Genomic DNA, 14,323 nt, shown 5'->3' on the forward strand with positions numbered 1-14,323 from the left:
AGGGACTGCAGGAAGTCCCAGCCGATTGGATTTAATCATCATGAGTGTAGTTGGACTTCATGGAAGATGGTCATCTGTTCATGAAAAACAGTTCTCTGATTTTCTGTCTTGCAATTCTTATTTCCAGCTTGGACTTGCTGCTCCTTCTCCTGGGGCATCTGCTTTCCTTCCCCTGCCTCCTCTCCCAGGTCACCCCGACATCCTCTTTCAGTCTAGACTGGGTGCCTCTGACTTACCATAGAGCTGTTTTTACGGGATTAATCACATCTCTCTCGTTAACCTAAGGCCCCAGAGGACAGTGACTTAACCTTTTCAACTTTATATCATTTATGTGTCGTAAATAATAAAAATTCAAAAACCACAATGAATAATGACTTTTAGGGCTTAAACGTTTCTCATTGATAAGTGTATGGCTTTCTAGTCTGGAGTTTTATCTTAATCTTGTCGACAGTAGGTCTCAAACGTACTATCTTTCTACCTGTTTGCTTCAAAAGATAATTAAGGAGTGGGAATCTGCTTGAGCATTTTCCCTGGGTGAGGTAAGCAAAGAACTAATTCAGTCAACATGCACTTCTGTGGCACCGTCTTCGTCAGATGCTCTTGGCTGCTGAATAAAAATAATAGCTAATACTGAGCCTTTAACATGTGTTACACTTGACTGACTAGTGTACACATTAACCCATTTAATCCTCTTGACAGTCCAGTGAGATCATGCTGTCACTCCATTGCACAGCATCAAGGCTTGAAAAGGTCACAATAAATAATGAGTGCAAAACCACATGAAACACAGATGGCAAAACAAGGAAAATGGAGAAATATTTCCGATTTTAGACAGTCTTCAAATTAAATATGAATTAATCTAAAGCCGGTGGGTTGGTTGGAGTTCTTTGTTTCCTTGAAGGCAATTTCCTCACCAAGTTGAAGAAAGTTGAAAACCCTCGTGAAGTGTGTGTGAAGCTTAAAAAGCCAGGCGTGTGGGCAGCCCAGAGCCACTAGAGGGAGCCAGGACTCAACAGAAAGGGAAGTAGAATTGAGCCAATTGCATCTCAAAAGGTAGTGCCAGCCCAAATCAATGCTGAACTTCCCAATGAAAATGTGTTTTGGGGATCAAATGGATGACTTACATAGAAGTATAAAGTGTGGGTTTAATCTTGAATCACAACTTTTGGACTTTGAAAGAATCACTTTTAGATGCAATCAAGGCCTAGAAGTTGTCCCCACTGTACCACACTTGCCCTTTGGGAGAACATTGTAATGGACGCTTGTCTTCAAATATTTAATCATGAAGCTTACCCAAGGTATTCTGTTTGTAAGGCATCATTTCGCCTCCAAAATCCATGGAAAGATCTCACTTGAGTGTCTTCATCTCATCATGAAGCTACTTCCTCTGGTGGTTTCTTGGTGCTCCAGATGCCTTCACCTTTGACCCTGTCCCTATTCCCACTTCCTTAATTTCCCAGGGACAATTGCTATTGTGCACATCCTTCCAGAACATGTCTTATACTTAAATGTATATATTTATGTATCTGAACAAATAGGCCATTTGAATTTACAGAAATAGTAGTTTGCCAAACATGCTTTACTGTTGGCGTTTTAAGTGCAGCTTTGTTTTTGAGTTGATCCATGTATACCTGTGGATTTAGTGTGTTCCTTTTCAGCGCTCTGTCTTACTTCTAAGGTAATCATAGATACGTGCCGCAATTCATGAGCCCCCCCTCTGACGACTAGGATGTTTCTGACTTGGTAACTTTTGTACACTCCAGCAACATTCTCGTGTAGGTCTCGGACCTGCCCAAGCGCAGCGGCTGGAGTGTAGGGGCGTGCACATTTTGTTCTGCTGGACACTGCCGTTCTCCCAAGAGACTGCCCGTTTGCATTCTCGCTGGCAGTGTCCAAGAGCCCCGGATTCCCACGTCCTTACCGACGCGTGTCATAGTCACACACACTCACTTCTGCCAAGTGAGGATAAAACGACAAAGCTATTGTTTTCACCTGCATTTTCCTGATTACCAGGGAGAGTGGACCTTCTTTTCATATGCATATCGGCCATATCTCACACCTACATTCCTAGCATTTAAAGTTCAACTAAGAATTTTACACAGAAGACCATTCTCTGAAGTGAATTTTAATATTGTACTAAAATATCCAACTTGTACCAGTACGTGTCCTATGATTTTATGCATACATCCATATACATATATCAAGGTAAAGTCCAATACAAAAAAATAGCTTTTCCTATAGCCAGTGTTCTGCAGGAGGAAGACCGTGCAAACTGTATTTTGTGTTCAAATGAGATCGCAGCGCGCTGCGGCAGGACGAGGCAAAAGCAAATCGTGCCCGCAGTCTGTCAGAGTATCTTGCATAGCTTATTCCGGCTTGGTAAGCTCATTTTAAGGTTCCGAGGGATTCTTTCTCATTAAATTTATACAAGTTAGTGTCTACTTTTTGCCTTTGTTCTATGGCACGCCAGCTTTCTTAGTACTTTACAACCTTACAGAACTGACTGTGGCCTGAGCCTTGGGCTCAGAACTGCTTTCACTGTGATCTTTGATACAATGACATACAAATACAGACCATTTCGAGTCTTCATCTGTATCTCAGGCGATTTTCCAAGGCTTCCATTCTCTGTGTCATTTCTTCTAGTAAATCTCAAATTAAGGAAGAGGAGTCTGAATCACCTATTTTTATTTACACTGAAATATAACTTATCTAAATAAAAATTTGTCCTAAAAGAAAAGGCTTTTTGTTCCATTTCTGTTACGTATTTTAAAACCCTGACTTGTAAGTTTATAGTGACTTTAACAAATGCTACCAGGACTAGAAATCTCTTGGGATTAAACATCAAAGTGGGATAGCTTGGCTCAAATTCTTTTTCTTTTTAATTTTTAATTCTAATCATACTTCGTGGCTTGTAAATTAGTCTGCCATAGCACGCCTCCATGAGCCAGAATTGATAATGTCAGTAATGCGAAGAGGAAAGAAACAAGAATTAGGCCTTGACAGTGAGCCATGCCATCCGGGAGAGGGGGGTTTCACTCATGGTGCCAGATACTGGCCAAAGGGTAGCAACCTTGAAGACGGCTGGCCTGTGCTCTTTTCTGTGTGACTTCCTAGGTTGCCTGTGAGGTGGACCCTCAGAGTTGAGGTGGGGAAAGAAAGAGAAGGGGCACATTCAAATAAGCATTTTGTCTTCCTCCCTGTGAACTTAGTACCTTCCACCCACCCCACTGGGGGCAGAATGAGAGCCCAGATCACCGCCTGCATCAATCACTGCCAGATTATTTTTCTTGGGGGAGCATATTTTCGGCTTTCAGGAAGGGAATTTCTATATGCTGTTCCTTATTATGCAAACCCACTGGCACAGAGATCGTTCTGAATTGAACCACTTCCCTATTGACTCGTCGGTGCACGCTGAGATAGATATCAGCCAGCTTTAGTAAACTGACTAGTTTAAAGTCCAGAGCAGTTGGCAGGCTGCTCAGTGTATAAAAACACTAAATCCTCATTTCTCTATTATCTTAAAGCATTCCTTTTGTTTGTAATATTGTTTTAATGAATCATTGGATCCTGCTATACCCTTGGTGGATTGTTTCATCTTAGAGTGCTGATATAAAAGGTCTTTGCTGCCAAAAAAACCCAAACCAAAACAAAAAAAACAACCCACCCCAGTCCTTGAGAAACTAAACAGTGTCCAAATGTGGCTACAGTGTGGGTTAGGGCCAAAGGAAGGGCCTGTAGTTGAGATGGGGTTTGAAACCTTTTCATTCTAACAGGGGTGTCTAACCTTTTGGCATCTCTGGGCCACAGTGGAAAAAGAAGAGTGGTCTTGGGCCACACATGAAATACATTGTGACACAAAATCACACAAAACATCTCGTAATGTTTTCAATAAATTTGTGATTTTGTGTTGGGCCGAATTCCTAGCCATCCTGAGGCACGTGCGGCCTGTGGGCTGCAGGTTGGACACCCCTGTCTCTTCGCTCAGAACCTTTGCCATATTTCGGATCAGTGCATATCTTCCATTTTCTCCTAGCAGAGAGGGAGTTAATTAAATGCATCTGTCTCTTTCATGTGTGTACTGAGTGGCATTACTGTGAAACCTTCCAGAACAGCAAATAGCAACTAAAGGCTTGACCCTTGCCACTAAGCTTGCTTGCCCTTGGCTCTCAAACACCTAACAGCTTTCTTAAGAAAAAAAGCCCTTCCTGCAGTTCACTACTCTTGACTTTATGGGTCTGCTTCATTTAGCCCATACCCACATATTTATGACGTTTTGATAATATTCTTCGCATTGCATACAGAAGCATAATACAAGAAAAGGATATAGCGTTGTGTTAATTTTCTTACTTCTTCATTTGCAAGGTTCTGGACCATGATAAGGTTTTCACATTTGCATTGATCGGGTTTTTCTTCCAAAGGACTTCCTGAGAAAGCAGATGGAAATTGTTCACCTCTGTAAACCCACCAGATTTCCCAGGTGCGTAACAGTAGGACTGAATCAGCATATGCAGGAAATCCTAATGAAAGAAATGTTCATCTTTCCCCACACGGCCTGATCCAGGAAATCCCAGGAAAGGGCGTCCAGCACTGAAATGGCCTTTGTTGGGGAAGACCAAGTCAGTCTGTTTTAGTTTTTTCGTTCTCATTTTCCTTAAGTTATTCTCTTTCCCCCTCTATTTCCTATTCCCTCCTTTCCTCTCTTCTTTTAAACTGAGTTTCTTGGCAAGCCGAAGGGCTGGTATCAAGTTAACCTACAGTAATATGTTACTGGAAATTACCTGAAGATTTTGTGGAATGGAACAGCTTTTGTGTAGACCGTGAAAGACTGTCTTCTTCAAACAGATATCTGTGTTGCACTGCAAAATTAGAACAGGAAAGTAGGTCTTGGATACTTATGGTGACTGGCTCAGATTCTGTAAAGAGAAAAAAAATGAAGTCAAACCTGCCTAACATGACCGTGGTATAAAAGAGCTCAGCTGTCAGAGTAAAGCCCGTGGCATTCCCAGCATGTGGTACACAGCGTCAGGATATACTGGGGCAATGAGACTTAGCAGAGAAGCTATTACCAAACGTGGCTAAGGTGTGGAGTAACTGTGTCCTGTCTGATTGAGGGGGGAAAGGCCAGAGTTAGCATAATTCAAATCTTACTTTCATTTTAAAATCATTTTTCGTTTTTAATTACTACAGTTGACCTACATTATTATAATAGTTTCAGGTGTCTACCCCAGTGATTGGACATTATACAACTTACTAAGTGATCATCCCCATAAATCTCACACCCATCTGACACCACACATAGTTATCAGAATATTATCGACTGTATTCCCTGTTTGTACTTTATGTCCATCCCCATGACTATTCTGTAACAACCAATTTGTACTTCTTAATCCCTTCACCGTTTTCACCTGTCCCCCCAAGCTCCTCCCATCTGGCAACTGTCAACATGTTCTTTGTATCTATAAGTCTGTTTCTGTTCTGCCTTTTTTTGTTTTTTATATTCAATTGTTGATAGGTATATATTTCTTGTCATTTTATTGTTAATATTTTTTATCATTTTCTTATTTTTAAAATATTTATGTATTTTCAGAGATATGGTAAGGGAGTAAGAAAGAATGGGAGAGAAACATTGATCCACTGCCTCTTGCACACCCCCAACTGTGGTCCTGGCCTGAAACCCAGGCATGTGCCCTGACAGGGAATCAAACCAGCAACCTTTTGGTTCATAGGCCGGTGCTCAATCCACTGAGCCACACCAACTAGCACACACTTTTTCTTCTTTTTAAAGAAGACCCTCTACATTTTACATGATACTGGTTTGGTGGTGATGAACTCCTTTACTTTTTCTTCTCTGGGAAGGTCTTCGTCTATCCTTGGATTCTAAATGATTGCTGGGTTGAATAATCTTGATTGTAGGCACTTGCTTTTCATCACATTGAATATTTCTTGCCAATCCCTTCTGGCCTGCCAAGTTTCTGTTGAAGAATCAGCTGACAATTTTCTGGGAGCTCCCTTGTAGGTAACTAACTGCTTTTCTCTTGACGCTTCTAATATTCTCTCTTTGTCTTTAACCTTTGGCATGGCATCTTTGGGTTCATCTTCTTTGTGATTCTCTGAGCTTCCTAGGCTTGTATGTCTATTTCCTTCAGCAGGTTAGGGAAGTTTTCTGTCATTATTTTTTCAAATAGGTTTCCATTTTTTTGCTCTCAATTTTTTGGATTCTTTTTTCTTTTTGCTCTACTGACTGGGTGGTTTTGTTTTGTTTTTTTGTTTTTGCTTCCTTATACTTCAAATCACTGATTTGATTCTCAACTTTATCTACTCTACTGTTGATTCCCTGTAAATTATTATTCACTTCAGTTAGTGTATACTTCATTTCTGACTGGTCCTTTTTCATGCGCTGAAATTCTCACTAAGCCCCTTGAGCATCCTTATAACTAGTGTTCTGAATTCCGCATCTAGTAGATTGCTTGTCTCCATTTTGTTTATTTCTTTTTCTGGAGTTTTGTTATGTTCTTTCTTTTAGGACACGTTTCTTCATCTCCTCATTTTGGCAGCCTCCCTGTGTTTGTTTCTATGCATTCGGTAGAGCCGCTATGTCTCCCGGGCTTGGAAGAGTGGCCTAATGTAGTAGCTGTCCTGTAGGGTCCAACAGCACAGCCTCCCAGATCACCCAGGCTGGGCACTTGAGGTGAGACCCCATGTGGGCTGTGGACACCCTCCTGTTGTACTTGAGTCTTGATTGCTATTGGTACATCAGTGGGAGGAATTTATTGCCAGGCCAGTCAGCTGCAAGGACTGGCTGTGGCCACTGACCGCTGACCTCTGACTATCATGGAGGATCAGCTGTGCAGGGCCCAACACACAGAGCAGGACTTACTTCAGCAGGGCTCATGTTTCTCTTTCATTTCTTTACAAATTTTGTCTGGGGGGAAAACCATGGAGGAAGTATCCACCAAAAGTTCTAAAAACACTGCTTTTAAAATTTACCTGTTGGCTGGGGAACCCTCTTCGGCACTTCCACAGCTGGGGAGTCCTGACTTCCGTCAGAGTCTTCCAGAGCTGAGAAGAAAAAGATGACCAAAAGCAGTGACAGTTTTCTGCATGCACACGTGTGTTCCTTAAGAAACTGGTCCCAGAGCAGCTCCTCGCTTATCTGCCCTAACCCAGGGTATTTCGGTATTATTTGGTAACACCACGAATTCAAAAAGAAATTGTTTACCAGGATGATCCAACACCACTCTAGGGCAGTTCTCTCCAGTGAGGGAAGCCCAAACCCCTTAAGTGCATCTTAGTTAAGATTGCCCCCCAAATATCATATCTAGAAGCTGAGGTGGGAAAAATGTTAAAGTTGTCCAAGGATTAAGTTTCGGAGGCAAAAGCTCCACTTGTTTCAACTTGAATGAAACAGCCTTGAGGCAAAACATTATCTTCTCATAGTAGAAATCTGAAAGGCCTTCCCTCCCTGGTCTCCCTTCCTTGCATTGTTTTTCCCTTTAGAGGAGTAAGCTATATCCCTTAGACTGGGGTGTTAGTGGTGACTGAGCCTGGGACGGGAGTAAAGGGGAAACTGGTCCAGACTGCTGTACGGCAGCATGCCTCACACAGGGCACAGCAGACTGGAGAAAGGCATGGAGAGCTCTTGTACACGACAAAATCTGAATTCTAAAGGGCAGTCTGATGTTCTGTATGCAGACATGGTCCATGCAGAAAGATATTCTTCGATTTTAAACAGTGGGCCTGAACGGACCGCCATTCCTTTCCACTCGAATTACAGGCGCATCCTGAAATTGCGCATCAGCTCTCCGATTTACGTGTTTCTTAGACGACCATCTCTGAAGACTTTTTTTTTGTTGTTCAGGATTAAGTATGCCAGTGTGTCAGAACACTTACCACATTGCTCAGCACAAAGCAAGCACCAAGCAATGTCGGCTGTTAGTTTTGTCTCCTCTCTCCCCTCTTCCACTTTCTGTGCTTAGTGTTTACAGGTGTCACTGGCCCTGCACACCAGGGAGGCACTTTCTGGAGCACTTGGAAGGAACAAGCTGAGAATTTCTCACTCAAGGGCCCATGCTGCCCTGTTTGCTAAGACCTCTCCTAGACACAAGCTGCAGTACCTTCACATATGCCTTTCTTTAGTTTCTCACTTATCTCGCCCATTGTGCTGAAGTCTTCAGCATAGAAGAGATGCTTGTTGGTGGGTTTCGAGGCGATCTCTTGCAGTTCTTCCTCAATGGCTTTTCCTACCCCGACAGCGTACATAGTTATACCTAAGGGGCAGAGCAAAATAAGAACAGGTCGTTAGGGCTGTGCTCCCACGGCCTGGGAGTTGTGTGCCCTGCACCTAGCACCAGCTACAGGTTGAGTAGGGTGATTTCCGTGTTGTCCTCCCTCTATTTTTTCGCCATTTTTATTTTGGCTCTGTGAGCAAAAGACAGGGATCCAAAAGAGGAAGGTGAGGCATCTAGGTGAGGTTGGGGAGCTAGGCCTCCATCCTGTTGCTCAGCTCTGGGCAAGATTAGTTAACAAATCTTAACTTTTCCTTGAATTAGCCCTGTGGATCAAGTGGAAAAGAGCACTACCTTATGGCTTACTAAATGGGAATCTCTTCTGGGATAAGTCTAAGAAGCAGGCATTTTATGACCTGTTACCTAGTTTCTACCTCTCAAAGGTACAGGGTGTGAACTTTCAGTGACCTGGGGCAAGGTGAAGTTGCATTCTGCCCGCCCCCACCCGCCCTGGGGAAGACAAGCCTTGTGAGGAGGTGCTAAGCTAAAAAGGAGACCTTGCAGACCACTGGAAATCCCCAAAGTCAGAAACCCAAACAAACCCAAGAATCAGTGTTAGATATCAAGACACAAGAGATTGCTCCAAAGGCTCCGCTAAACACTATTCATCACGAGACTCCCTTCCCCATATTCTTTATTCAAAAGTAAAACACTAAGACCTTAACTTGTACTTGGTTGTCAACATTTTTTCAACATGAATCTTATTCTGGCTAATTTATTACACTAGAATTTTAAAAACTACACATAAAAAAAATGGCTCTTTAAGCCAGGGGGCAAGAGTTATGCCTTGTTCTAAGTCTGTGTAAGGTCAGCAGCCAAGTTCAGCATATTTGTCCAGGAGCCCAAGTGAGTTCATGTGCAACTTCCTAAAAAGGATAATTACTATTTTAAGATTGTGTTAGCTATGCATAGGAATAATTACATTCATTAGAGGATATCACTTCAGGTACCTTTGTTCATTCAAGAACCAAACAAAGGCGTTTCTCCTACCACCTGCTTCTGGCTGACTTGTGGGAAAGTGAGGTGCGGGGAAAGTAAGGTAGATGGATCTCAGTGTGACATATACAAGGGCTACCCGCTGCCCTTGGGGGAAGATTCTCTCCCCAGCATTTTAAGAACGCGGGTTCTAGGGGCCCGTGGGTTCGGCAGGCGCTTTCATTCACAAGCTAGTTAGTCTAGACACAGAGGAACTGAGAGTGAGCAGCCACCCAGATGACAGGCGGGACGCTTGCCTGTGGCTGCTGTTCTGGGGGCCTCAGAAACAGTTGTGAATAGTGAGGGAAGCAGTAACAACCACACAGCCCCCTGCACAGAGGCCGGTGGAACGCTGATGTGAACCAGCCTCCTGTGAGAGGACTGCATTCTCCAGCGGGATCGCTGGCACTTTCGCCCCTTTGTTCACTCACTCAGCCAGTGTTAGTCACACAGGTCCTGCGTGCCAGGCCCAGGCACCGGGTCCGTGACGTCTCGGATGAAGCCCCGGTCTGTGCACACCCTTTCCTGCCTTACAGGACCCGCTAAGGCAACCTGGCGGTTCTTAAAGACTGGGGGTTTTAAGCAAACTGCTTCACAGCCTCAAGTTTTCTCATCTCCCCAAAGAAACCACTTTGCCTTAAGCTGTCTCTACCAATCATTCTAGGTTTGGGCTTTCCTTTTCCAGGGGCCACACTTTCCATCTCCCACAACTAAAGTAACCTCCAGTCCTCCTGCATTATACACAGGGTCAGAAACCCCTCAGAGGAGAGACTAAATTCTATTGAGCGAGGAGAGTTTAGAGTCACAACCTCCTGCAACATTTTGATTTTCTCAAAAGCTGCTTTTGGCCTCTCGTAAACACAAGAGTATTTGCTCTCCTAAGCCTCTTGTGCTTTCAGCATTCACTAGCAGTATTGTTTTTTTTAAAAAAAGTATGAGTAAAAATTCCTCCCACCAGGAGTCTGTTTTCGCGGTGTTTGAGGACTGTGGCGCACTTACTTACCTGTGCTTAAACCGCACTGCAGGGCTGATGCTCTCCACTGGAGGTCACACCCTGGCCAGTCACGAGCAGTAGGTGGCTGCTCAGGGTGGTCTCTGTCTAGACTAAAGGCCCACTCTGCAACTTGCACATCTTGCCCGTCCCTTAACTCCCTTTAATACCTCTAGATGGCAGTTTAGTAAAGGCATACAGCGGCGGTTGACAGAGCCTTTCAGTGAGCTCAAAGACTCAACTCCTAGGGCCAGCTGTGACCACCCAGTGAGTTTGAGAAACCTGAACCCCAGTGGTGTAAACCACACCCCAGCCCACTTTACCATTGGCCTTGGCTTTACTGGCCCACTCGGAGACATCGTCCTGGGCCCGTCCGTCTGTGAACACGATGGCCACTCGGGGCACCCGTGTGGAGAGAGGCCTGGCCCCTTCTACTTGGGTGAAGCTTCTCTCAAACATGTGTTTCAGGGCCAGCCCCGTCATGGAGCCCTTGCCCATGTATTTCATGTGGGCCACGGCTTTTTTCATGTCCTTGGCCGAGCTGAAGTTCCTCAGGGAGAACTCTGTGCGGACCTGCGTGGAATATTGGAGAAGCCCCACTCGAGCAGCTTTGGGGGAGATCGCCAAGGAATCTATAATTCCGGTGACAAACTGCTTCACAATCTCAAAATTATCTTCTCCGAGGCTCTTGGATCCATCAATCACAAAGACCAGGTCAATCGGGCCTTCAGAGCATCCTGTGAGAATGAAAGGGAAGTGGGGACAGGTAACAGGTTTTACAAGATCGTGTACTCCCAAGAACAGGAGGAAGTTCTGCTCCAGTTGGAGGCATAACCACTTGGGAGAATCGACTTTGTCCTTTAGATAACACACAGACGAGAGTGTCAGGAGAGACACACAGCAGAGGTACAAATTGTCTAGGGTCTGGGTCCGGGTCCAAACTGCACCCCGGGGCCCTGACAGCAGGTCTGGGAGGGACTGTGTATGAAGTGCACCCAAGGGTCTGACAGCACCCAGCAGATTCCTGTAACGTCACTCTAGCACCTCAGTGCTGGCATCCTGACAGAGAATGGAGAAGGAAATTCTTTTGTTTGTTTGTTTGTGTATGGAGCTTTATACATATTTTTTATTGAATTTATTGGGATGACATTGGTTAATAAAACCATAAAGCTTTCAAGTGTAAGCTCTGTAACACATCTGCACAGTGCATTGTGTGCTCACCACCCAAAGTCAAGTCTCCTCCTACCACCCTTTGTTCCCCTTTGCCCTTTGCCCTCTCCCCCTACCCCTTCCTCTCTGGCAATCACCGTACCATTGTCCGCATCTATCTGATTTCTTTTCCTTCTTGTTAATCCCTTCACCTTTTTCACCCAGTCCCCCAACCTCCCTCCCCTCTGACAGCTGTCAGTCTGTTCTCTGCTGATAAGATTCTGTTTCTGTTTTGTTTGTTAGTGTATTTTGCTCACTAGAGTCCACATATAAGTGGGATCATATGTATTTGTCTTTCTCTGACTGGCTTATTTGCACTTAGCATAGTGTTCTCCAGGTCCATCCATGCTGTTGCACTGGACAGACCTTCCTTTTCATGGCTAAGTAATATTCCATTGTGTAAATATACTGCAACTTCTTAATCCCCTTACCTATTGATGGGCACTTGGGCTGTTTCCAGATCTTGGCTATTGTAAATAACGCTGCTATGAACACACAGGTGCTTATATTTTTTCAAATTAGTGTTTCAGGTTGGAGAAGGAAATTCTTAAAATTCAGCCCAGCCACTACCTTTTGCAGAGAGCTTTCCTAGAAACCCAGCTTGTATTAGGTACCCTCTGTGTACCCCTCACACTACAAACTTTTCCAACAAAACTTTGCTTTTTGAACATCTGCTTCACACAGGGCAGCAGGCACAGCAGGATGCAATAGTGACCCAGACAAAATTCCGACACCAAGTGCTTATCATCCGGTGCACTCTATGCACCGTGCAATAGCTGAGTCTGTACGGGTCTCCTCCTCAGTCTGCCGGTTCCTCCACATCAGGGGCCATATCCCATTCACTTCCGTACCACCCCCAAACCTGGTACACAAGAGGTGTTCAATAAAGGCTTATAGACAGAATAAAGGAAGTGGTGCCCATTGGGTGGTGCCCCTTGGGTAGCACACCTGTAAGTACCCTACTGACCTATTACAACGTAAACATGAATCACCACTGGGAGTTCTTTCTCCACACAAAAGCTTTCCGGGCAGCTCAGATGGTTGACAGTAAGAGCTTTATGCAAATACTTAAGCAATCTGGGTATAGAGAGACTTTCTGTTCCGTAGGGCTACATAAGACATTTACAGATCCCAAACGGATGACCTCATAACATTCTCTTTTATATATCAAGCAGCTGTCTAATCTTCGAAAGTGAAGCACGGCAATAGAAGCAAGTAAAGGCACATACATGCAGAAACATTTCTATGCCTGGCCTAAATAAAATGCTAATGGGTATATGTGTGTGCATGTGTATGTTGGGGGGGTTGGGTTCCTCTCCTTCTCCATTAAGTGCTTGTCCTCATTACTCAACTTACTGATTCTTTATTAGTGAAAGAAGAATAGGCCAATTCAGAGTTCCATTTACAAAGTCTGTTCCTGAATCAACCAAAAAACAACAACAAAAACGTCAGGTGAATGCATGTGGATCTGTAGTGGATTTCAGAAATACTGGAATAATTTTATAGCCATGAATAATTTTATAGCCATGAGTCTGTTTTTTCCTCTTCCTCATACGTTCTTTTCTTACAGAACAAAGCCAGCCCATGCAGGCTCCACGTACAGAGGGGCACACAGGAAACAAGGATGCTAGGTGAAGTGCAAGGACATTGGGATGAGGGGGCCAGACTTCTGCTTTCCCACCTAGGAACAATGCAGCCCCACCTGCTGGCTACTTCTTTGCAAGAGGGTCACCCCAACTTTCCTTGGGCATTTTCTTGTTGGCAGTCAAGTCAATTGATTGGCTTTCAGGATTTAATCTTCACCGAGTTCCAGAATTTCAGGGTTGAATAAGACCTTTAAAGGTCATCTAGTGCAGTGCCCCCTGTTGCTTACACCTTTACAATATCCCTACCCAGCTGCTGTTCGGCCTGGGCCTGAACACCTCTCCTGACGAGGAACATGTCACCTCGCCCCTGAAGCCCCATCTTTGGGCAGCTCTGCCGTTGATGATGACAACAGCTGTCATTTGTCAAGCACTTAGAATGTGCCAGCACTGGGCTGAGCACCTTTAAATATGTCATCTTATTTATTTCTCATACTATAGATGAAAAAGCTGAGACTCAGAGAATTTAAATACATAATCTGTCCAAGTATGGATGGGGATTTAAATCCAGATCTGTCGGACTCCAAGCTCATGATCTTAACAAGTCCATCACACAGCTTCCCTAAGAGAATTTCTTTGTCCTCTACCTGAGCTGTACAGCAGCTTCTTGCCAGCTTCCTTTCCTTCCCTGGGGCAGGGGGCAGGTCACAGAAATCATGAAGGAGGTGACAGTCACTTCGGTAATTGAATGGTATCTCAAGTCTTTTTTTCTAGAAAGACCCCAGTTTCCTCCTTTATTTTTCACTTGACATCATACTGAACTTCCTCACCATGGTGCTTTCTAAATTTTGTCTCCATGCCTTTTCTTAATTTTTTCTATAAAATAATGCATATGGAACAAAATTCAAACATTATAAAAGAGTATATGGGTGTGTGTGTCTGTTGCTCTCTCTATGTATATATGTGTGTGTATACATGTGTCTGTTGCTCTCCCTATGTATATATGTATATACATGTGTGTACACATATACACTCACATGTACATATACAATGTATATCAGAGGGAGCCTCTTCCAAAATATATCAATAGTAATACACTGTAAAAACCATTCAGTACCATTTTTTTCACCTAAAACATCTTGAGGATATTTTAGGTGAACAAAACATCTTGAGGATATCTACAGCTGCTTCAGTCTTTTAAACAGCTGTATAGTATTCTACTGTATAGCTGCACCGTAATTTACCTAAGCAGTCTCTTATGGATGGAGATTTACCTTGTT

At 43.9% G+C, this 14,323-nt stretch overlaps 1 protein-coding gene across 5 annotated transcripts in view; it reads right to left on the reverse strand.

Moving 5' to 3' along the window:
* Positions 1-2,108: 2,108 nt before the first annotated feature.
* Positions 2,109-14,323, reverse strand: part of MATN2 (matrilin 2) — a 122,005-nt gene continuing 109,790 nt past the window's right edge. For 3 of the 5 annotated variants that reach the window (XM_053930188.2, XM_053930189.2, XM_053930187.2), the window contains exons 14-19: positions 10,575-10,988; positions 8,115-8,267; positions 6,988-7,059; positions 4,779-4,913; positions 4,326-4,424; positions 2,109-2,642 (exon numbers count right to left, since the gene is read on the reverse strand). In XM_053930188.2, coding sequence (XP_053786163.1) covers positions 2,587-2,642; positions 4,326-4,424; positions 4,779-4,913; positions 6,988-7,059; positions 8,115-8,267; positions 10,575-10,988 — 929 coding nt within the window. In that variant the 3' untranslated portion in view covers positions 2,109-2,586. The remainder of the gene's footprint in view (positions 2,643-4,325; positions 4,425-4,778; positions 4,914-6,987; positions 7,060-8,114; positions 8,268-10,574; positions 10,989-14,323) is intronic. The other 2 variants (XM_053930191.1, XM_053930190.2) reach the window with 1 other exon arrangement.

This window comes from Desmodus rotundus, chromosome 8, assembly GCF_022682495.2.
Source record: "Desmodus rotundus isolate HL8 chromosome 8, HLdesRot8A.1, whole genome shotgun sequence".
Lineage (NCBI taxonomy): Eukaryota > Metazoa > Chordata > Mammalia > Chiroptera > Phyllostomidae > Desmodus > Desmodus rotundus.